At 41.5% G+C, this 26,167-nt stretch overlaps 1 protein-coding gene across 1 annotated transcript in view; it reads left to right on the forward strand.

Moving 5' to 3' along the window:
* Positions 1-5,607: 5,607 nt before the first annotated feature.
* The window catches only part of LOC125459506 (ovochymase-2-like), a 44,274-nt gene continuing 23,714 nt past the window's right edge, over positions 5,608-26,167 (forward strand). The window contains exon 1 of the mRNA XM_048546008.2: positions 5,608-5,737. Coding sequence (XP_048401965.1) covers positions 5,608-5,737 — 130 coding nt within the window. The remainder of the gene's footprint in view (positions 5,738-26,167) is intronic.

Consider the following 26,167-nt stretch of genomic DNA (forward strand, 5'->3'; position numbering starts at 1 on the left):
CCATTAGGCTGCAGGTATCAATGTGGACTTCACCAGTTTCAAAATCTCCCCTTCCCCTACTGCATCCCTAAACCAGCCCAGTTCGTCCCCTCCCCCCACCGCACCACACAACCAGCCCAGCTCTTCCCCTCCACCCACTGCATCCCAAAACCAGTCCAACCTGTCTCTGCCTCCCTAACCGGTTCTTCCTCTCACCCATCCCTTCCTCCCACCCCAAGCCGCACCCCCATCTACCTACTAACCTCATCCCACCTCCTTGACCTGTCCGTCTTCCCTGGACTGACCTATCCCCTCCCTACCTCCCCACCTATACTCTCTCCACCTATCTTCTTTACTCTCCATCTTCGGTCCGCCTCCCCCTCTCTCCCTATTTATTCCAGTTCCCTCTCCCCATCCCCCTCTCTGATGAAGGGTCTAGGCCCAAAACGTCAGCTTTTGTGCTCCTGAGATGCTGCTTGGCCTGCTGTGTTCATCCAGCCGCACATTTTATTATCTAACCCTCAAGTGTCCTTTCTTTACTAGAAATCATCTTCTTAAAAGCCTCCTTCTCTACCATCACCTCTATCAACACGTGCACAGAGTTCATGGAAATTTTTTGGCACTAAGATTGAGATAATCAAATCAGCTGTCTCTGGTGTATCTTTTCATTCTAATAGCTCGGCTGGCCAAATGCCTTATTATGCTCCCTGTTGCCTTAACCCCAAACCCACGTATTTACCTAATTTCTTCTCTATTTCCCATTGTGCCATTTTGTCCATGAGACCCATCAGTTGTCCCCTCAATTCTCGTCCCAATAAGCTTTAAACCCCTCAGCTCTTCCTATTGGCTCCCAGGTTTGTTGACATTGTAAATGATTCTCTTTCTTCAGCTGGTGTCCCTTACTCCTAGAAATCCGCAGTCGCCATGCCTCTCCTCAAAAAAATCAACATTCCACTGTCCACGCAAACTACTGTACTGTTACCTTTCCTTTCTCTAGTATCCTTAAAATCATTGTCACATCTTAAATCTATTCCGATTCTTCCTGGAACTCCCACATTTCAATCCCTTTGAGTAGTTTTCCATCCCTGCTATGGTTCCAAACACCATTTATCAAAGACAGATTGACATCTTATGTGATTGTGAGAGGGGTAAGCTTTTCCTCCTTGTTCTTTTTGAACTGTCTACAACCTTTGAAATAATTGACCCTATCATCTCCTCCGCTCCTTCGCATTATTATTGAGTTTGCTGGGACTCTCACGTAGTTTCATTTTAATGTATTTCATTGTAAGTATGCAATGGCTTCTTATCCTATTCCATGCCACCACTTCTGATGTTCCTCAAGGATCTATTCTTTGTTCCCTTCTAATTCCTAGCTCCGTTGCCCAGTGATATCATCTGAAGCCATAGTGTTAGTTTTCCCATGTGCTCTGATGATACCCAGCTCTACCTCACCCCTACCTCTCTCAATTCCTTCACTGTTTCTAAATTATCACCACTAGATGTGCTGAAATTTCCTTCCATTAAATATTGTGAAGACCAAAACAATTCTGTGCAGTCCTTGCCACAAACTCCATCCAGCACCGACTTCATCTTTCTGGCATTTGGCTGAAACTGAATCAGATTATTTAGAATCCTGGTGTTAGATTTGACCGCGAGGTAAGGTTCTGAAAATAAATCTGGGCTAACAACGAGACTGTCTGTTTTCACCTCTGTAACATCATCCAACTCCACCCTGCTAGATCCCATTTATTGCTGAAACTTTTATTCACTCTTTTGTTATTTTGAGACTTGGCTATTCCATTGCTGTCCTGTCAGCCCTCCCATAATTCTACCCGTCTTAATCCTGAGGCCAACAATACGCTGCTGCTCACATCCTAACTCACACCTTGTCCTATTCACTTATCACACTTCTGCTGGCTGGCTAACATTGGCTTCAGATCAAGGATTGCCTTAGTTTTAAATTTCTTCCTTGTTTTCAAATCCATCCATGTTTACCTCAATGTCTCAGTACATTCTCCAGCCCCATAATTCTCTGAGATATCTGCCTTCATTTAAACCTAGCATGTGATGCATCTCCAGTTTACATTGCATCCCTGTTTGTGCTGTGTTTTTGGCTGTCTAGCCCCAAATGTGAGAATTTCTTCCCAAAACTTCCTTTCCTCCTTTCAGATGCTCCTTGAAATTTACTTCTTTGATGAATCTTTTGGCCAAAATACCTAATATTGCCTCTCTGGCTCAGTGTCAGGATTGGTGTGAAATACTTTGGAACTTTTAGAGGTTCTTTAGAAAAGTAAACTGTTATTTTTGGCTCTCGCATCTATTCTCTATTAACAGCAGTTAAACCAGCCAGCACTGGGGGGTGAAACACAGTCAAATGAATCATCTTTTGGTTGACACATCGGGCTGAGACCCTCTTGGAGAATGTTAAAGGCACCATGGCACTATTCCAAAGCACAGGAGTGGAACCCACTCTGTTATCCTGACCAATAATAATCCCTGAACCGACATCTCTAAAAAGTAGATGATTTGTTAATTAATATGTTGTTGTTTGAATTTGTTTGGTCCGAATCCCCAAATAGCAATGGTGATTACACTTTGTATTGGTGTTTACTAAAGATGAGGAAGCCGACTAAATACTATTAGAACAAATGATAGCAAAGGATCAAAGTGTAATTTGATTGGGAAGATTTGGTGGAAAGGCTGGCTTGGTGGATAAGCTGCTTGTGTGAAGTAAAAGACGGGATGGAGGGCTAGTTAGCTCAAATGGGTAGATGACTTGTGTGTGGAGCAGATTAATACCCAACAACACTGAATTTAAGCCTTGCTCTGGCTAGATCTGTTCATCTTAACCAAAGCCCCCCAGGAATAATCACAATTCTTAGCAGTGGTTTGACAAATAATTGCCAAGGACTAGCCTTCGTGGGGAGAGATGGTAGTGCTGTGGTAATGTCATTGGATTAGTAACTGGTAGGCCCAGGCTAATGCATTGAATACAGATACAAACAGATACATGGGAACACACCTTCAAGTTCTCCTCCAAACCACTCACAATCCTGACATGGAAATGTATCAGTGTTCCTTCACTGTGTCTGGGTCAAAATCCTGGAATTCCCTCCCTAATGGGATTGTGGGTCAGCAGCGGTTCAAGAAGGCAGCTCAACACCACCTTCTCAAGGGGAAGCAGGGATGGGCAAGCCAGCAACATCCACACCTCACAAATGATTTTTAAAAAGTGTTCAAATCCCCATTTAAGGCAGCTGGGGGAATTTGACTATTAATTAATAAAACTTCAATCTAAAGATTAGGCTTAGTAATGGTGATCTTGAAGCTATTGTAAAAGCATATTTAAGTTCACTCATGCCCATAGGAGAAACAATTCTGCAAACTGGTCAGACCTATACATGACTCCAGACCTAGAGCAATGAGCGCAGAGAGAGGCAAAAAAAGTTAACATTTATCAAAGGTGAGGGAATGTATTGAGAGAGTAGGTAGCAAAACGTCTAGGAATTTGGGCCTCCATGAATGTGTATATTGAATATACAAGATAAAAAGTTACATTGCTCTTGCATGATGCTTTTTTAAGGTCGCAGTTGATGTATTGTGTCCCATTCTGAACACCACACTTTAGGATGGACGTGAGCTTGAAAGTTGCAGAGGAAATTTAACAGAATTGTTCTGGTTTAAGGAACTATAGGTACAATCATAGGTTGGAGAAGCTATGTTCTCTGTGGAGCAAAGAAAATTGAGTGTCAATTTGAGAGGTGCACAACATTGGGATAGGACTGGACAAAGTAGACAAAGAAAGACTGTTGTCACACACAAGCTGATGCCGCAAAGGTCTCAAAACTCAGGTTGATGGTTTTATGCAAAGAGATAAAAGGGGATGTGAGGAAGGACTTATTTTACACTGGAAAGGGCATTGACCTATGAGGGTGATGGAAATGGTGGTGATCAATGATTTCAAAAGGAAATTGGATGGGAATTAAACTTGCAGGGTTACATTGTTAGAGTAGGGAATGGGACTGACTACTTCAATCTACAGAGGGCTACGATGGACTTTATAGATGGAATGGTCTCCTTTTGTGCATAATAACTTACATAAAGCAATTACTTTGAAATGTTCCTTGAGATATGTTGTTTTGATTATTAATCTCAAACAGCCCAGCTATCGAGTATGCAACTCTCTGGGATGGGTAATGTAGGCATTCTTGTATCTCCAATGGTTAGAAAATTGCAGGAATATCAAATTGATTGATTGTTCTGAAATAGTGTACTTGTAAATGCTGTTCCAGATCGAGTGTAACAGTGACTTAGTCATCACCCTCGTGAGGTTTAATTTTCAAACAGAAAGGAGTCACCATGGAAACGCTTTGGATGGCAGGCCTGTCATTTGTGACTCTTCAAAAGAATTTTATATTTGGTAAAATGACTCAGAGTTCCAGTAATTAAAACTATGCTTCCAGATCCTACAGAACAAGATCTCATTTGCTCCTCAAATCCATCCTTGTCTGGCTTATGCATGAAAAGAATAAAAGCCTTATGCTTCTATATCACCTTAGAACATCTCACAACACTTCACAGCCAATGGCGCAAGGGGGTCAAAGTGATATTTAGTGATAAGTTTATAGGTATTTTTAATTGATCCATTTAGATACGTTATGGCATAACTCTGGAGCAGGTGGGACATGAACCCAAGTGTTCTGGACTAGATGCCCGCTACCATTGTACCGCAAGCAATTTGTACATGGCTAAGTCTTGCAAACAGCAGCATATTGATAATCAAATATCAAATGATAAAATGTAGTTTTGGTGATATTGGTTGAAGGCTAAGCATTAGCCGGGACATCAAAGAGAAGATCTCAGTATTTTGAAGATATAAAGTCATGCAAGCATACGTGCCCATGGAGGGTAGATAGAGCCTTGGTTTAATGTCTTATTTGAAAGACATTGTAGTAATTATAACAAAGGCCATGGGGGCCAATCTTTGATTAAGTTGTTAACATGGGTCAATCAGGGAATCCTGGCTGACCAATATAAACAGGAGATTCAGACAAAATAAGCACAGGCTTTGAGCTGGCTGGTCAGAGCCCATTGTACTGTGCACATGTAAATAGAGGGTGACACAGTGACAAGATACCAGCCTCTGTGCAGTTTTTTTCAGATATTTTCTCTAAGTGCAGCATAGCACTTGTATTGAGCTACAGTATTAATTACTCACTGCTCTACATTATATATGTAAAACAACACACCACTTTGCAAGAAATAGCAAGTGCTGCAGACGCTGGAGTCAGAGACAATACAGTGTGGAGCTGGAGGAACACAGCAGGTCAGGCAGCATCAGAAGAGTGGGAAAGTTGATACTTCAGGTCGGGACTGTTCTTCAGAAATAGCTCTGGACTGGGAGAGGGAGGCTCTGAGCTGCGGTAATGTTGATTGTAGTGCGAGAAGATGCTGGCGCAATGCTGAGAGTGTGTACATGAGGATCTGTAGAGAAAACTATTTTTGGAGGCTCCAGATGGTCTGTAGGTAAAGTTTGTCATGGTAAGGGCCAAATTGGGATAGCCTGAATGTTGTTTGGAGTCCACTGGGGGTGATCCAGTTCTGTAGGCTGGTCCTGAGAAAGGAGACATGGCTGTAGTACCAGGTTTGCTTGAGTATGTGGGTGAAGAGTTTCAGGACAGAGGAGATTACCAGAAGGTTTCAGCAGGAGAGAGATCCACTGAGGTCTTTCTGGAGGGAGAGGCACACCTTCTTCAAGGTGGGCATTCTTTGAAGAGTCTTCACAGTGGGGTTATAACTCACCCAGAGATAGCAAGAACTGCAGATGCTAGAGTCAGAGATAACAAAATGTTGAGCTGGAGGAACACAATAGCCAGGCAGCGTCAGAGGAGCAGGAAAGGGTCCCAACCTGAAACATCTACTTTCCTGCTCTTCTGGTGCTGACTGGCCTGTTATGTTTCCCAGCTCCAGACTGTATTGTCTCACACCACTTTGCATATCTTTGTGATGAAGCAATTAGTGTTTCTTTATTCATTCATTGATGTGGGTGTCACTGACTATGCTAACATGGATTGCCCATCATTAATTGCTTTTGGAAGGTGGTGGTGAGCTGCCTCTTTGAACCACTGCAGTCCATACTTAGGTCCATCTACAGTACTATTAGGAAAGGGGTTCCTGGGATTTTGACCCAGACTCTGAAGTAACACCAATATAGTTCTAAGGCTCTCTCTTTGGGCTCTATCCTATTGTTTACTCCCTACCCCAACCACCTCCTTATTTTCTGCATATAAACTGACGTTTTCCCAGTCACCATCAGTTCTGAGGAAAGGTCACTGGACCCAAAATATTAACTGTTTTTTCCTTCACAGATTCTGCTCGACCTGTTGGACTTTTTCAGCAACTTTGTTTTTGTTCCTGATTTACAGCATCCACAGTTCTTTCGGTTTTTAGTTCTAAGTCGAGACATTGTGCTTCTTGGAGGGGTCTTGTATGATGGTATTCCCATCTATCTCTTACTCTTATCCATCTGGATGGTGAAAAGTCTCAGGTTTTGAGGGTGTTGCCAATGGACCCTTGGTGATTTGCAGCTGTGTGTATAGTGCACATTGTTGTAATTATATGTTGGTGGTAGAAGGGGTGTCATTCAAATAGACAGCTTTGCAATAGATGGTGTCAAGCTTCCTGAGTATTGTTGAAATCTATTACACTCAAGAATTGTGCTTTTTGGACAATGAACAGGTTCTGGGGAGACAAGAGGTGAGCTACTTGCATCAGAATACCTAGTCTCTGGCTTGCTCTTGCAACCATAGTGTTAACATGGCTAGTCTAGTTCAGTTTCTGGTCAATACTAGCCCCTGGGCTGCTGCTAGCAGCATGTTCAGTTTTGTTAATGCCACTGAATGTCAAAGGGAAATGGTTAGATTCCCTCTTTTGGATATAGTTATTGCTTAGCACTGTGTGATGTGAATGCTACATACCATTTATCAGCCTAAGCCTGAAACGGTTGTCCAGGTCTTGTATATGGACACAGACTGCTTCAGAACAATTGAATACTTTTAAAGGAAGGTCAGGTAAATAAATAGATAGTGGAGATGAAATAGAAGGATATGCTAATAGGCTGAGAAGGAATAGGGTAGCAAGTTGATTTGCTGGAGCATCAGTATCAGTGTGCACACCACAGATTTGTAATGTTGCAGAATAATAGCCTGTCTCTGGGCTGTAGCTTCTATATGATTGATATCACAATAGTAAATGTAACTCAATGGGCATTCAAAATAGATAAAACCATTGACCCACAGAGGAAAGCTATTTTATGGACCTGCAGGCTGTCAAGGAAGTAAAATATGAAGGTTTGTTTTTACGTGACAGGTGCTGAGATGCAGTATAAGATTTAATCATCTAACATGCCTGAGTGCCATGATATTGGTATCTATCATTTGTACAAGGAGAGCAAAAGTCTTTGTCGATGTGGAGCAGTAATCTCTTGATTCAGAGATAGATTGAATTTCAAGAGCATTAAGGCATGATTGAGGGGATATAATTCATGCACACAGTTGTACATTTCATCATTACAAAATCCTTTTGTATCAGATGCCACAATAGATCTATATGGAACAAGTAAACGTTGTGCATTTATTCTGACTGACAAGGTTCTGCTCAGCAGTTTCATGGTACATTTAATGGATTCAACAATAACTCATATTTCTATAGTACCCTAATGCAGGGAACCTGGCAGGTAACATATTTGCACTCAGGGTGGAATGCATATGGAATAAGCTGCCAGCAGAAGTGGTTGAAGCAGGTACATTAGCAACATTTAAAAGATATTTGGAGGAATGTATGGACAGGAAAGGTTTAGAAGGATATGGACCAAGTACAGAGAAATGGGGTTAGTGTGGATGGACATTTTGGTTGAAATGGACACATCTGGGCCAAAGAACCTGTCTCCATGCTGTAGGATTCTACGACTCTATGAGTTGGGTGAGTGTAGAGAACTCCAATGGATGTAGGTTCTGAGAAGGTTACAGAAATAGGGAGACCGACAAATCTAGAGACTTCAGCAAAGGATGTGTGTTTTAATTTTGAGACATTTGGTTTGACTAAGAGCCAATATGGATCAGTGAGAACAGGAGTGACTAGTGAATGGAACGTGGTGCAAAATAGAGCTTAGAGTACATGAAGGGAGAGATTATGGAGGATAGGAGATAGTCCAGGAAAATACTGGAACTTTTGAGGCTGGAAGTGATGAGGGCATGGGTGAAAGCTTTAGCAGCAGATAATCTGAGACATATACAAAGTTGAGTACAGTTTATGGAAGTGGAAATATTCATTGTGAAAGAGTAAATCAGGGGGCTGGGAATTCATTTCAGGATTAAATACCAATGATCAGCCTTTGACTGTCATCAAGGAAAGAGAGAACGTTGGTGAAAAATCCGCACATAATAACCAGTCTTTGACGTTACTACTTTAAATACTCTCCCAGAGTATTCAATGAAAACCTAATTAGAAAGATTTGAAGAGAGTATTGTGGGGGGTTTTGAGAGTCTCATCAAGTTTAAGGACTTTGAAGAAGAAAGGGAGTTTGGAGAAGAGGTGATACTTCACACCCAGAAAGATATTAATTGTGACATTTCTAAGAGGGGTTTGGTGATGAATGGGATTGGAACAGTGCTGAGGAAAGGAAACTGCTTATAATAGCAGTTGATCAGGAGCGTGCTAACACAATAACTGTTCCTATCGCCATGGGGCAACTGCGTAATGTCTTTACAAGAACGAGTTTATTGAGGTTTTGACATGGATCAGGGTGCTGAATTGCAAAGAAACAAAAAGGAACAAAAGTTTTATTGTGTGCCTGAACTATAAGTCCAGTATTTAAATCAGTGATTGTTCCAGGTCTGGATAAAAGCATTCCACAATTTCGCAAAGGAAAGCTATTAAATATTTCATGCAAGGATTAAAACAAGATTTCACAAAAGTCATGACATCGTGTGAGTGCATTGAATATTCTCCTGAAAGACTGGTCGTAGCAGGGGTCAGATCTAACAAGCTCTCACCGAATGGTGAATCACTACAATAGCATCTCAAAAATGCGGACAGGTTATTACTTCACTCACTCTCCATTTTGTTCATCACCTTCTTCAGCCTGATTTGAAGTTTTGTGTTGAGATTCGTTATTAATGACTTTCAAAATAGCTTACTGTAATACGTTGCTCTCTGAAGGGAACCAATCAAAGATATAATGGTACTGTCCTTGGATTATCAGTGCAAAGGCGCAAGATGATGTTCTAGGGACATAGGTTTAAATCTCACCATGGCAGGTGGTGAAATATGAATTCAATAAAATCCAGAATTAAAAGCTAGTTTTTGTCACTTCTCTAAACCTTATCCTCTTGTGTTTTCTCAATTTTCATTTCTTCACCATTGGTAACCATGGCTCGGTCCCTTACCTCAGAGCTCTGATTCTAAATCTCTCCTTCTTTTAAAATGCTCTCTTTTGATGAAAGCATGCATCATCTGCCCTATTACTTCAATTTGTGCCTCAGAAACAGATTCGGCTTGATTACGCAACTATGAAGCACCTTGCAACCTTTTATTTCATTAGAGTTGTTACGTAAATGTAATTCTTGTTGCCTTTGGTCAGAAAACCCACAGCATAGTATACCTTTTCCTCTGAGCATTTTTCCTTTCAATCCTGAGAACATTATAGACGACTGTTTCCTGTTCCTTTCAACTATGAGAGATAGCCTACACATAACAAACAAAGCTGTTTTAGCTGATGTGTCTTCATAAGGTATACCTTATAAGGTATACCTTTGTTGATGGTTGAAGAGACCAGTTCTTGAGGTCCTGATGATCTGGCCCTACAGTCAGTTCTTGGAGATGTGACCATCTTCCAACCTGTGGAGATGCCCAATCCAAAAAAAAAGCCTCTTCTAGAGCTGTAGAGTCATACAGCATGGAAATAGAACTTTCAATCCAACTTGTCCATGCTGACCACACCTAACCAGTATCATTTACCTATGTTTGGCCCATATCACTCTAAACTTTTCTTATTCATGTATCCATCCAGTAAATGTAATTGTATTTGCCTCTACCACATCCTCAGACAGCTCATTCCATACATGCACCACCCTCTGCATGATAAAAGTTGCCCTTCAGGTCCCTTTTAAATCCTTTCCCTCTCACTTTAAGCCTATGCCCTCTAGGTTTGGACTACTCTTGGAAAAAGACCTTGGCAAGTCACCTGATCTCTATCACTCATGATTTTATAAAATTCCATAAGGTCATCCCTCAACTTCTGACGATCCAGAGAAAAAAGACCCAGCCTATCCAGCCTCTTCCCATGACTCAAACCCTGCAGCCCCAGTAACACCACTGTTATTTTTTTCTTGCATCCCTTCTAGTTTAATGATATTCCTTCTGCAGGACAGCCAGAATTATACACAGTATTCCAAATGTAGCCTCACCAACATCTTGTAAAGCTGTAATATGTTCTGTTTGATGAATGCCAACAAACCTAGCACCTCTGCCTTTGCGGATGCTCACATGAATGATTATGTCCAGCCAGGATACATCTGTGATTTGCCACAGATGGAAAAGATAGAAATTAATGATCTTCTCTTGAATGCTAAAAGTTGTGCATCTTTCACAGACAGAGTACAAGGTGATATGAACACAGGCATGAACAAACTACTTTTACTTGAGAAATAGAACAAATTTCAGTCATTGATTCAAAGTATAATCATCACACTTGGAGACAATAAGGATTGCAGATGCTGGAAGCCAGAGTTTATAGCTGTGAGACTTGAAAAGTACAGCATGCCAGACAACACCTATGAAGCAGGAAAGTCAACATTTTAGGCCAAAGCCATTTGTCAGGATAGGGTGCTGTGAGAGGAAGGGTGTGGAGCACTGAAATAAATAGGTGTGGATAGGGCTGGGGGAAGGGTAGGAGAGACAGCTATAGTTTAGGAAAGGCAATTTTAATATTATTTAATGTAATTACGTGCAGGAGTTTGAATCCACAGTAGGTTAATGCTAAATAACCTGTTTAGTTTGATGTGGAGTGGATGGAACTTGTGCGTTTCTTTTAGAAACTGGAGACACTGAAGGCTGAACCCATTTGCAGAAGTTCAGTGTTGCAACACAGTGATAGAAGAGGCACCCTTAACCCAATCAAACCATTCATCAATAATACATTTCAGTGTTGGGGAAGTGCTGTGGAAATACTAACTCTAGTAAGTGTCAGAATCTCGAAACCACTGAGCTTGGGTACACTTAAGCATATCATGACAAAAACTGTATTAAGACTCACACGGCATGGCATCCTGAAACATTTCAATTGGATACTTAACTGAAAATTTAAAAGGATTCTAGGAAATAATAGTGCATACACACAGTCTCAATGGTTTCAATACAAAAATGGTTAGTAACTTTAGGAGAGTAAGCAGAATATTGAATTTGGACAAATTTACATAGCGATATATTAAATATCCAGAATGAGTTAGCAAGTAACTGTTAAAGTTTTAAAGGTCATCTTAGAAATGAATAAATTATGTCGAGCCTGAATCAAATGGAAATGTATGACTTCTGTTTTAAAATATTATAAGATTATGTTCCATGGATTACAAATCTCCAAAAATCCCTGGAATTAGATATGGTGGTAATAGTTAAGATGCAAAATTGGCTGAGGCAAAATAATTAAGGGCGGAGTCTGGTGGCACAAGACAAAAGAATTAGAATAATGGGTTGAAGTGGCAATTCAGGTTAAAATGTTACTGTAGTGATAAGGCAGCTTTGATGAGAGCACCAAATCGATAACTTTCACCTGATGATGTTTTTGTCCTAGTCTTATCTTTCAAAAGAATTGAATTGGTGATCACCCACTACGTGAGGCATCGGGAAGCCATACATGAGGAGATAAGTAAAACCTCATAAATCATTTGATAAGATCACGTGGAAGTCAAGAAGGCATGACATGCTCTTGGGATACCGATGTAAGTGTGCAAAAGGAAATGTTATCTTGGAGGTGACAACCATGAGACAGAATTTAAAACAAGCACTGAAGAACGGGTCTCATACATGTACACGTACTTGATGAAAAGATTAGTGTGGCTAGGAAGAACACAGAAATATAGTTCAAACAATAAGACACTGACACAAAATCCATGGAAAAACTGACTTTAAAACAATGAAATCAGTATTAGTGAAAAGGATGTAAAGAGAATTACAATCAAAATAAAAAATGTCAAGAACAATAACAGAAGTTGCTGGAAAAGCTCAGCAGACCTGACAGCATCTGTGAAGCGAAAAACAGAGTTAACGTTTCGGCTTTGGTGACACTTCCCCAGTTCCGAGGACGTGTCACCGGACCCGAAACAATAACTCTGATATCTTCTTCACAGACGCTGCCAGACCTGCTGAGCTGTTCCAGCAACTTCTGTTCCTGATTCACTGCAGCTGCAGTTCTTTCGAAAAAGTTCTTTCAAAAAGTGATTGGTTACGAGGTCAAAATGGCACTGAAATGAAAGAATATGGATTCTGGGAGGAGTAATGGTGGACTGAGTGAAAGGGCCTATTGGATGACATCAAGATACCCCATCTTGAGTGTTTATATGATGTATTGTACTCCAGCGTTTAAAGTGGCAGGTGAAATTGCAATGTGTTAGAATAGTTAGTGTATTTGAATGGAGACTGAGCTAAGATGATGCAGTGTAGGAGTCTGTGGTAAGGGAACCCTGGGAAAAATAGAAAGTGGGAAGCATAAATTGAAGGTAAAGACTGATGAACGTTAGAGCTGTATTGTTGATCCTATGTATTCTGCAGCTCAAAGGGGGCACCCGCATTTGGAGACAGTTACCACTCAATGATACAATCATTCATAAAATTGGCAAAGAAGGAAGCACATTGAAGAACTATCATCAAGACAGGTACAGATGAAGAGAGCTAGAGAAAATTTGAGCCCGCGTATGATTTTATTTTACTGTTATTAGGCAGGCATAGCTCAGGCCCATGCGAGTATCCACGGCCAGCCCTTTGGTTAGTAGGAAATGGGAGGAAGCGAAGGAAAAATTATTGGCAGTGAAGAACAGTTCACCCGAGCGAATGAGAGTGTCAATGGAGGGGGACTGGTTGGGCCTACAGGAGAGGGAGAAGTGAAAGGCTATGCCTGCTTCTTTGTGGGCCTTGTGGAACAGCCCCTCTCTGCATCTACACCAGCACCATCCTTCACTTCCTTCTCTGCTATATTGATGACTGCATCGTTGTGGCCTCCTGCTCCTGCAAGGAGCTCAAAGAGTTCATCAACTTCACCAACACCTTCCAACTCTACCCCCAAATTCACCTGACCATTTCTGACACCTCTCTCCCCTTCCCGGACCTCTCTGTCTCCATATCTGGGAACCAACTCACCACTGACATCCATTTCAAATGCACTGACTCCCATAATTACCTCAACTACACCTCATCTCGATGTCCTTCCTGCAAAGCAGCTATCTCATAATCCCAATTCTTTTGCCTCTGCTACATCTGCTCCCAGAATGAAGTATTCTCCTCCAGGTCATCCCAGATATCCTCCTACATTAGGATCGTAATTTCCCCTCCTCTGTTATTAAGAATGCCCTTAACCACACCACCCCCATTTCCCACACTTCTGCCCGTAAAGCAGAAGTACAAAGGGATCTGGGAGTGTTGGTCCAGGGTTCTCTAAAAGTTAACTTGCGGGTAGAGTCCGTGATTAAGAAAGTGAATGTAATGTTGTCGTTTATCTCAAGAGGGTTGGAATATAAAAGCAGTGATGTGCTTCTGAGACTTTATAAAGCTCTAGTTAGGCCCCATTTAGAATACTGTGTCCAATTTTGGGCCCCACACTTCAGGAAGGACATACTGGCGCTGGAGCGTGTCCAACGGAGATTCACACGGATGATCCCTGGAATGGTAGGTTTAACGTATGATGAACGGCTAAGGATCCTGGGATTGTACTCATTAGAGTTTAGAAGGTTGAGGGGAAATCTAATAGAAACTTACAAGATAATGTATGGCTTAGAAGGGGTGGAAGCTGGGAAGTTGTTTCTGTTAGGCGGGGAGACTAGGACCCGTGGGCACAGCCTTAAAATTAGAGGGGTTAAATTTAAAATGGAAATAAGACGACATATCTTCAGCCAGAGAGTGGTGGGCTTGTGGAATTCATTGCCACAGAGTGCAGTGGAGGCCAGGACGTTAGATGCCTTCAAGGCAGAGATCGACAAATTCTTGATCTCAGAAGGAATCAAGGGCTACAGGGAGAGTGCAGGGAAGTGGAGTTGAAATGCCCATCAGCCATGATTAAATGGCGGAGTGGACCCGATGGGCCGAATGGCCTTACTTCCACTCCTATGTCTTATGGTCTTATGGTCTTATGGTCAAATACCCAGACCCCAACAACAATAAGGATAGAGTCCTCTTAGTCCTCACATACCACCCCACCAACCTCTGAATCCAACGCATCATCCTCCAACATTTCCGCCAACTACAATCAGACCCCGCCACCAATAAGATATTTCCCTCCCCACCCCTGTCTGCTTTCTGCAGGGACCATTTATTTTGTGACTCCCTTGTCAGCCCTACACTCCCCACAAATTCCTCCATTACACCTGATACCTTTCCCTTCAACTACAAAGGTGCTACACCTGCCCCTACACCTTCCCTCTCACCTCCATCCAAGGCCCCAAAACAATCCTTCCAGATCCAGCAGAGATTCACCTGAACTCCATCCAACCTGATCTATTGCACCCATTTCTCCTAATGTGGTCTCCTCCATACTGGGGAGACCAAATACAGAATCAGGGACCAGTTCACAAAGCGCCTGCGTTCTGCACACACCAACCAACCTGACCTTCCAGTTGCCATCCACTTTAACTCCCCCTTCCACTCCCATGATGACATTTCCATCCTTGGCCTCCTCCACTGTCAGAGTGAGGCCAAATGTAGACTGAAGGAACAACACCTGATAGTTTGCCTTGGGAGCTTATAGCCCAATGGCCTCAATAGTGACTTCACCAGCTTTAAAATCTCTCCATCCCTAGCCTTATACCATGCCCAGCCCGCCCCTTCCTCCTCACCTGCCTGACCTGACCTAACCTAAATTTTAATTGCATGAACACTGGCAGTCTTTCTTTCACAGTGCATCTTTCTACTTATCTATGCTTTCCACCCTTCCCATGGATCAATCACAATAGCCCCTACCATCTCTCTTACCATTCTCCCAGACCCCAACTCCTCCCTCGATTTGCTTCTGTGCTTCCCTCCTCCTCTCCAGTCCTGATGAAGGGTTTCAGCCTAAAACATTGACTTTACTGCTTGTCTGCTGCTGTATGACCTGCTCTGATTTTCCAGTCTTACACCTATAGACTGTGTAATTGTTTGGACATACCCCTGGAGATTTCATCATGTAACTTTCTCAGGTCTCTGGAGTATGACTTGGGCCCCACATTTGTGCCTCAGAGGCCAGAGAGCTACCCACTGAAAAACAGCAGACAGCACATACCAGTACATATCTACAAAAGTAGATCAACAGCAACTTATATGTGACAAAAGCACAATTAACACAAGAACGTGCCTACATGGTGCTTCATGGAAGCATTATAAGGCTAAATAAAGTCATATAAGGAGATATTCATACGGACAAAATAAAGTTTGGCTGAAGAGGTAGATTTCAAGGACTGTCTTGAGAGAGGAAAGAAAGGTTGATAGCTGGAGAGTCATGAGAAAAAATTCCAGAGCTTAGGTCTCACCTAGCTGAAGGCATGGCTGCAAGTGTTCATGCAATTAAAATCAGGGGGCCAGGTCTGGAAGAGCCCAGAGAGATTGGAGGGTCTAGGGGACATAGCGATGATTGGCATGGGTGAGGCTAGTGAGTGATTTGAAAATGAGGATGAGAAATTTAAAATCATGCTTTATTGGCAGTCAATGTAGGTCAGCGAGCACAGAATGACTAGATTAGATTCCCTACAGTGTGGAAACAGGCCCTTTGGCCCAACAAGTCCACACTGCCCCTTAGAACATCCCATCGCCCTATAATCCACACACCCCTGAACACTATGGGCAATTTAGCATAGCCGATTCCCCTAGCCTGCACATCTTTAGGCTGTGGGAGGAAACTGGAGCAAACCCACGCAGACATGGCGAGAATGTGCAAACTCCGCACAGACAGCTATCCGAGGCTAGAATCGAACACCGGTGCCTGGTGCCGCAGGCTGCAGAGCTAACCACTGAGCCACTCTGCCACCACCTTTTTTTAATGATGAGTGTTATGAAGTTATGTAGAGTAATCGTGAATTGGAAAGCAGGAAGCTAGAATTTGTTTGTGAAAAAGCCAGCGCATGGTCCTGTTAAGAGATGAAGTGCTTTTCTAAGCTTAGAAAATGGGTATGTGAGCAGCTGCAGATTTCACACAGTTCTAAAAGTTGAAACATGGATCAATTGGCTGTGTGATTGAAAACCTTAAGCTGGTTTTGATGTTTTGAGCTGGAATCAGCCAATTAAACTAAGGGTTATAGTGAGTGGGTGAGTAAGTGGAGCTGAGTCTCAAAAAGATCAGCCATGGTTTTATTAAATGGCGGGGCAGATTCGAGGGGCCAGATGGCCTACTCCTGTTCCTAGATCTTATGATCTTAGGTTATTAAGCTCTTAGAAGCTGAATGGCAGTTGAATTTAAATGTTTTGGTGTTGACAACCGAGGATGAATGCTATTCTAAGAGAATGGATGGGTAATCAAGGGTATAAAAAGAGGGCACTTTGCAAATTGGCAGAGCGCCAACTGCCATCTGAAGGTGTGAGAGTGAACCACCATCTGAGAAATAGGCATTGGGCTCTCACAAGAAATCAGTAGGGCTCTGTGAGAAAGTACTATCAATCCAAAAAAAGGTGCCACCATTGTACTTCTAGCTAAGAGTCCTCACAGGAGCAATTACAGAGGAAACATCCCTGACAGCAGGATCAGCAAAAGCAAGGCTGGAGAGACAGTGGAAAAGGCAGAACACTTCAGCAGACACATCCTGTGTGAACTTTGAAAGACTATATTTTAATTTTTTTTCTTATTACTTGGCTTATATAAGTAGCCCTTGTGTTTATTGGAACAGAATACCAGTAGAATTTTTTTTCAGTTAGGGGATAGGCATGAGTTAGGGGCACAAAAACAAATTTGCTGGTAAAGCTCAGCAGGTCTGGCAGCATCTGTGAAGGAAAAAAACAGAGTTAACGTTTCGGGTATAGGGACCCTTTCTCAGAGTTGGAGGGAATTGTTTGGTTTGTTAGTAGTCCTGTTAATTTGTTCACTGTTAGGATTGAATAAATAAATTATTATTTCTTACTTTTGAAGTGAACATTGGGGATTTTCTTTCAGTTAACTTCCCCTTCTCCAAAACAGTTTAACAGATTAGGTGCGGTGAGGTGAGCTTCTCTGGGTATTTCAGCTTTAATTATTAGAAGGGGACCTCTACTCTCACCATAACAGACTTGGGGCATGTGTTTTGATTTTAATTATTGGAGTCGTTCAAGCTCTCCTTCCTAAGAAAGGAATGAGTTGTGAGTTACGATATAGGCAGCAGAGTTTTATGTAATCTGTATAATTAGTATCTGTGTATCTGTGCATGTACCTGTAGGTGGATGCCCTTTTCCATCCCAATAGACACCATGGAGAGGGTGATATACTTCTTTTATTGCATCTGATCCCAGGCTTTTTGAAGTGTTTCAATGGATCTGTGTAAAATGCAGCAGTGCTTTTTATGACTCCCTGTGCAACATTTTCCAATGAATCAGCCACCAATATAACCCCAGGCAGAGGGCTCAGTACTCTCTCAGTTCTAACTGGCTACCATCAGATCCATACCTAGTTTAACAGTAACTGGACACTATCTGCCAGTATCCCTGCTGTCTTCCTTTCTGTGTAACAGCACAGTTCCCGCTCCCTCTCTCTTTTCCTCTAAGGGCTTCAACAGAGGTCAAAATCTCAGGTGCTAACATGCGAGTGACTCCATGCGACTTATTCTTGGTTGGGCTGATACTTAACTGTAATCCTGCTGTTGACACAAAGCCAGCACAGAGTCAGAATGGTAAGATCAAGTGTTTTTTCTGTTTATCAAAATATAGCTGTGGATCGATGTTACTGTTAGTTCATACTTCATTGCATGGACACTTAATTGTTTAAATGCTTTATTAATATTGCCGAAAATAATGTAAGCACAGTTCAAAAATAAGTCTTGGCCAAGAATATCTTCAGATAACAAATGTAAGGTTAAAGCTTGCATTTAACTTGGATTTTAATTGATGATTTTTTTAATGGATCAGGGTAAACTCTGGGCTGAGTGGCCTCCTTTCGAGCTGCCGATCACATTGGGTTCATGAATGGCTGGGAATGTCATAGGAAATCATTATGCCTTCAACTGCTTGTGACAGCCTAAATGATTTGCCAATGAATATGGATGGGATCGATGGACACAATGATGATACTCAGAGTAGATTTGTCTTTGTGTGATAGTGTGAAACATAAAATGAGTTCAGCAGAAATAAACATCAGGAGAGATGTAAAAAATGACTGCTGCAAGATTATGGGAGCTTGCATTTCTATAGCATCTTTCCCTACATCAGGATGCTTGTTGAGTTCATAAGAAATAATGAGCGAATCTGCGATCTTTTCAAATATTTGACTCAATTCCTTCTTGTATGAAGATTACATGGTTGTCAGTTGCGAACTCTGCAGTAACAGCTTTTTCCATGCCTCTTATGCATTTTTTATCTATTCTCCCCAAAGCTGCAAATAACATTCAATACCTCTTGTTAATGTATTCTGCGATATCTTCCCAATACATGCTCCAATAAGTTCATGCAGCCTATTCCCCAGGCTCTAACTTCAAAACCTAGGCAACATTTTATTCGTCATGACTCTCAAATCTGCTTCAAACCTGTCTCCTTAGTCTTGATCGTATCCACAAGTCAGCTGTTAGCATTTGAAAATCTAACCCTTATTTATGTTGTAGCTTAATCACGCCATTTTCAGCATACTCCACAGTGGCCCCTCTTTGATTCTTCCCAAAGAGAATCACACAAGCAAAGCAAGCTAATAATAATGCATAAGTTGCCCAAAGTGTTGAAGAACAATAAAATATCAAAACTTAGACTTCAGCATTTACTGAGTACAAACTTTGAGCAATATAGACAAGAAATATATAAGTGTAAGACATATACAAAAAGGTATTTAGATTGAGTTCGCGTTTTATGATAAGTCCTCCCCTTTTGGTGCAGGGGATTGTCAAGTCACTAGTAAGCAAAAACTCAAAATACATAATTAGTAATACAATCAACTTTCTCAACTTATCAAGCTTCAAGTTCAGTCGCTGGTTGCTGTTTAAAGTTGTACATGGATTCAAAAGTCCTCACTTTTCTTCATCTGTTTCCATTGGGGATACTCCATCAACATTTATGCTTCTTTGCCAATTTAGTGAATGATTGTGTCATTGAGTGGTAGCTACCACCGTATGCAAATACTCCTTCAGGCCTGCAACGTACATGGTATCAAACAATCCAGCTCAAACAAATCATTGTGCATTCATCAAGCTGTACCTTCAACATATGCGTTCCCTCTTTCTTCCTGGGTATCTGTGTGTCATCATTTTAGGGCTTTTTCATTTCAGCTTGCTGTCACTGTTTTAAGGTCAGATTCTCCATGGATTCTGAGCCAGCATTTCCTAGTTTAAACTATGCTTTTGTGCTCTTCCAACATGCTAACCCTTTTGTCACGTAGGCCTGAGGCCCGTTCTTCAGTGCAATTATTTTTTAACCAAGCATTTGCTCATATTTGTTAATTCCGAGTTAATAATCACTTTTGCACACTTACATTAGTATCCCAAGACCAGGTCACACATTCTTGACTCTTGTATGATCTTACCAATCACCTATGAGATTTTACTTATCTCTCCACTTATTGTCCGGATGCATCAGGTAGTGGCTTGAACATAAATTTCAATTCTCTTGTAAAGAAAGACAAGGGTACAGATATCATCGAGCAAAAGTTATCAGTTTGGTACTTTCACCTAAACTTCCTTCTTCCTAAAACGCATGTTAACTTCAATTGCCATTTCAACCCATTATTCTGATTTGTTTTTCTTCTGCAACCACTCTACAACCCTAATTACTTCATCTCATCCAACTTTGCGATTTAACTATTACCGCCTATCTAATTCCACGGATCTGGAGAGGTTTGTAGTCCATGGTGAATCATCTTATTTTAAAACAGAAGTCAAAACATTTCTGTTTAATTCAGGCAAAACATACATTGTTCCCTTTCTCTAAGACGACCCGTTTTTTTAAAGTCACTTTGTAACTCATTCTAGATATTTGATATATGTCTATGCAAATTTGTCCAAATTCACATTTCTCTTTCCTCCCTCAAAGGGAGTAAATTCCTGATACCCAAACTATTTCAGAGATAGTAGGAACTGCCGATGCTGGAGAATCTGAGACACCAAGGTGGAGAACTGGATGAACGCAGCGGGCCATGCAGCATCAGGGAAGCAGGAAAGCTGACGTTTCGGGCCGAGACCCTTCTTCAATAAGAAGGGTCTTGGCCCCAAACGTTAGCCTTCCTGCTCTTCTGGTGCTGCTTGGCCTGCTGTGTACATCCAATTCTACATCTTGTTAACCCAAGATATTTAATGTTTTTCACAATGTGCTGAGATGTGTTACAAGCAAATGGCTTGACAGGTTGAAGATGCCGCATTATCACTGTGTTGCGATGCTGAAAGTCTGCAGACAGGTTCAGAAGGAATGCGTTGAGTGTCTCTTCGTCACCGAAAAACAAAAAAAAACCCATCCATTCCACTTCGAGCTAAATGGGTTGATTAGTAGCCGTTTAAGGGATGGGGTAAAAACTTCTGGACGGAATTATATCGACTATCTCTCTACCTCCTGTACAGAAATGTGTGTTATAAATGACAAAGGAAAAGCCCACCTCCTTTGTTAGATCATACTCTCCCTTTCTTTAAATAACTCCTTGATATCAATTTCATCAGAAATTTGTTCAAAGACAATTATATTTCCAAACTTCCAATTTTCCAATTACTTGAACATTTTTACACCAAAGTACGTTTACAATGAGCAAATCGTATCATCTGGAATTAAAGATTCACGCATGTGTTAAAACAATATTTGGACGTTCACTCTGGCCAGGAAATGAAATCCCAAATGAGACAGTTGCCAATTCCGAGAGGGAAATTTTTTTACCGAGTCTTACGACCCAATATTTAGATGAACATTTCATCACAGATTTTTGCTTTACACAACTACTGATTAAAAAGACATTACATTAACCAAACATGCTCCACACTGAAATAGCCACATATCACACTTTCAAATCACCATAGATTTTCAAAATTCAAACTAAATTTGAAAACGTTTCCAGATCTTGAGCTCCAGGGGAAAAAAAACACAAATGTCACACAATGTTTAGTAACCAATGAACACAGGTGCATTCAAATCAGAGCACAAAGAGTTAACTCGTAGTTCAAGAATGTAGCACTGAAAGCTCCTCTCCCTCTCTCACTCTTCCTCTCTCTCCCTCTCTCTGTTTCTTTCTCCTTTGCAGCTGTTTCAGTTGCCCCCAGATCTTTTTGAGCCGCTTGGACCATTTGTCTATCTTATTGTCTTATTTGTCTACATTGCTTGTTATAATCATTTAATAACAGGCAAAATACTAGCAACACCAGCTGGACTAATGGGATATTGTTTATTGCATGGTGGGGCAACTCCAGTAAGAGTGACTGGCGTCACCTGCAACGGGCCACAATTATTCTTGAACTTTGCCCAAATTGGATGATCTTGCCCTTCCTCCTTTTTTAGATTTTGTATTGACCATGCGACTTGGCCATTCTCAAAAAGCAATGATGACTTTAAGACATCCATGTCCAATAAAGGCTGTTGTATGGGTCCAACCCATACAGATGTCAGACTTTCACGTAGTCCTAATCGCATTAGCAATGGTTTTGTTTCCTTAACGAGCTCATTCCTTTCCCCCTACTCTGACTGCTTTCCTCTGCTCACCATCAAAGAGCAGATTATGTCCGTCAATCAAGGTAAACATGTCAATTCAGCACCCGTGTCCAAAAGACAATGTATCTAGCTGTACTTTCTGCTGTTCAAGGGGCATGCCCTTGATGAATTTGAATAACGCCTGTTCATTCGCAGGTTCCTCAGACGGGTAAGACGCTTGTCTCAGAGCAGGCTTAGGGCCACCTGCAGCCTTCTTCTTAACCCTATGGGTCTTTGGCCTATGTCCTTCTCACCACAGTTGTGACATTTATCTGGACGTCTGTCTGCTGAGACTCCTGATGTTGTTACTGCGGTCTGCACGGTTCTAAGTTCAGATTCCATATTCTGTTCCAAGAGGTTAGCCTCTTCAACGATTTCACTGTACGTTTTGCAACTGGTCTCCCAATCGGGGACCGTAACCTTTAACATTTTTGTTAGTTCGGGTTTTAATCCTGCAACAAAGGCAGACTCCAGGGTTGCTAGATTACTTTTGTCAATTTCTTTCGCGTCTGTACTGCTGTGCTCCACACAGATCGCCACAAACTGTTTTGCATAGACCTGTAATTCCTCTCTGCCTTTTTGCTGACATGCCTTAATCTTACTCCAGGCTGTTTTAGCAGGGCCACAGTCCTTCAGCCAATTTCTGACTGCAGCTCAAACTTCAACAATATGCTGGCCATCAATGCCTAATCCTTCTATAAACTTCCTAGTCAGTTTCCTTCCTGCATTTCCTCCTACCATGACAGAAAACAACTGCATTCCATCCAGAGGGTGCAGACTGTATATATTTTTAAGCTTTTCCAATTCATCCCATGTATTTATGCCTCCCTTTTTTTGGTTGAAGCAGTTCTTTGGAGCATCTTTCCACTAACTTGGGATTGGCAGGCTTGTCTATGTTCATACTTACGTGCTCTCTTCTCATCCTTTGTGTTTTCCTCCTTATGGCTTCTGGTCTGTATTGGCTGTAAATTAAATGGTTGGTCCCTTCTGCAGACTCACCAGAGCTGGGGCCATATTGTTCGCCTCCTTTTCCCAGGACCCGCACCTTACTGGGGTCTTGGGGTGTACCATAGCCGATCTCTCGGAGAGCGATCGGACATGGTGGGGGCTGGAAATTTTTCTTCTTCTCAGCGAAATTCTTTGTTTTGTCATTTTAAGCTCTTCACAAACAGCTTTCAATTGTTTCTTTGGATTACTAACTTCCCCGTTACGGTTAGTTCTTCCTCTGGTCTCTTGTTCCTGTCTAATTTGTTGCATTACACATAGAGGCCAGCAAATGTGTTCTTTATCTTTCAACTGGTTGGTTTTACTCCTAACATGTTTAATATCATCCAGGGAACATTGTCCCATGGAGGTTCCATGCTTCTGATGGATTTCTGTCAAAGTTTTTAAGGAGTCAATTTGTTGCTCAATGTAACCCTTTCAGTTTTAGTGAATTTCATCTTCAGAAATATCAGATTGGGCCTGCCCCCCTTTCACTGTTGTAGGCAATTCTTGCTTCTTTTCTCCTGCCATTATTTCTTATGACTATCAGTTTCAATGGGTCTTGAGAGTCGTAGGCTAGTCATACAGCCAGGGGGCCAGATGTGTGATTTCTTCTGCTGAGTTAGATGTCTATTAGGGCACCTTGAGCCATACACAGCTCAGAGAATTTTGAAATTGTGTAGAGGATTGTTTCCGGATATTTATATGGACTTAGAGATTATGGGACCTAATGAGCCGTAGGCCAGAGATCACACTCTCTCTCTGCTGCATACAGATGTCTGAATAATATGGGCTCAAGTTGAAGACTGTAGACAGGTTATGGATTGCGTTAGATGAAGTAGGTCTGAGTTTTCACTATCACCTGAGAACTTTTAGAATCAAGGAGTCCTTAGCTCTGGGCACTGATAGGGTGAAGGGAGTATTCAATTTTCCAACATTCGTCTTTGTGATCCTGCCGACTATGCCAAGTTGGCGGGTTCCTAAGAAATAGGGAACAAGCCTGCAATCAAATATCAGGCTTTATTTCTTCTTGTATGAAGATTACATGGTTGTCAGTTGAGAACTCTTCAGTAACAGCTTTTTTCATGCCTCTTATACATTTTTTCTATCCCAAAACTGCAAATAACGGTCAGTACCTCCTGTTAGTCTGTTCTGCGTTCTCCTCCCAGTACGTACTCTAATAAACTCATGCAAATTATTTCCCAGACCATAACTGCAAGATTTAGGCAACATTTTGTTCGTCATTACTCTCATATTTGCTTCAAACTCCTCTTAATCTCGAACACATCTGTAAGTCAGCTCTTTGTAATAGCATTTGCAAATCTAACCTGTGTTGTGTTGTAGCTTAATCGCACAATTTTCAATAAATACCACAGTGACCTATAACTAATTAAGCACTCTTGAATTGATATCACTGCTACAATACAGCAGATAAATTGCACACTGCCACCAGCCTCAGTGAGATAATATTAAAATAGAATGCTTTTAGGTTTTCATGAAGCAAGATGTTTTGGCCAAGCCACTGCGGTGAATTTATGCTGGGGAAGTACAGGGCATATTTTCCTTTATTTGCAGAGTCATGGATAAGTGAGATTGTTCCAAAACTGATAGAGGACAGAGGAATGCATAGAATTGTAAAACCATAGATTCCAAGGTGGTAATTTAATGGGTGGAAGCGGCTTACACGTCATGTTAGCCATTTCCTTTGAGTTTAGGAAAAAAAAGGAGAGGTGCTTCATTGGCTATGGGGCTCACTCATTGCATCAAAACTCAAGAGTGATCTGCAAATTATGCAAAAAGGCTAAAAGGTAGATGGCAGAGAGTGGTAGTGGAAGGTGGTTTTTTAGACTGGCTGCCTGTGACCGGGGTATACCACAAGAATCGGTGCTGGGCCCACTGCTTTTTGTTATTTGTGTAAATAATTTGGATGTGAACACAGGAGGTATGGTTAGTAAGTTTGCAGATGCCACTAAAGTTGGAGGTATAGTGGATAGCAAGGAAGCTTACCTCAGAGTACAATGCGATCTTGATCAGATGGGCTAATGAGCTGAAGCGTGACAGATGGAGTTTAATTTCAATAAATATGAGGTGCTGCACTTTGGAAAAGCAAATCAGGGCAGGATTTGTACAATTAATGGGAAGATCCTGGGGAATGTTGCTGAACAAAAAGACCTCAGAGTGCAGATTCATAGTTCCTTGAAAATGGAGTCACAGGTAGTGAAGAAGGCGTTTGGCATGCTTGCCTTTATTGGTCAGTGGATTGATTATAGGAGTTGGGAGGTCATGTTGCAGCTGTACAGGACATTGGTTAGGTCACTACTGGAATACTGTATGCAATTCTGATCTCCCTGCTATAGGAAGGATGTTGTGAAACTTAAACAGATTCGGAAAAGATTTACAAGGATGTTGCCAGGATTGAAGTGTTTGAATTATAGGGAGAGACTGCATAAACTGGGACTATTTTCTTTGGAGTGTCGGAGGCTGAGGAGTGAATTTATAGAGGTGTATAAAATCAGGAGGGGCATGGATAGGCTAAATAAACAAGGTCTTTTCTCAAGGGTGGGGAGTCCAAAACTAGAGGGCATAGGTTTAATTAACACTCTTACCCTGGGAAAACACTTTGACTAGCCATTCCATCCACGTCTGTCATAATTTTGCAAACATCTATCAGATTGCCCCTTAGCATCTAGCATTCAAATAAAAACAAATCAAGTTTTTATAATCTCACCTCATAGCTAATATCCTCCAAACCAAGTAACACCCTCCAAAACCATTTCTGTACCCTTTGCAAATACTCCACATTCTTCTGACAGTGTGGAGACTAGACTTGTGTACAATATTCCAAATGTGGCTGAACTAACATTCTGTACAGCTACAACACAATTTGCCAATTTCTATACTGTATGCTGCAACCAATGGAGACAAGCATGCTCTATGCCTTCTTGAACACTTCATTCACTTATGTTGTACATTCAGGGAACTGTGGACCTGTACATTTAGATCCCTCTGTATTTTAATGCTACTAAGTGTTTTGCCATTTACTGCATACATCTCTTATACGATTGAAAATACATCACCTCGCATTTGTCTGGATTAACTTCCATCTGCCATTTTCTCCACCCAAGCCTCCAGCATATTGATATCC

This window comes from Stegostoma tigrinum, chromosome 17 (genome assembly GCF_030684315.1).
Source record: "Stegostoma tigrinum isolate sSteTig4 chromosome 17, sSteTig4.hap1, whole genome shotgun sequence".
NCBI lineage: Eukaryota > Metazoa > Chordata > Chondrichthyes > Orectolobiformes > Stegostomatidae > Stegostoma > Stegostoma tigrinum.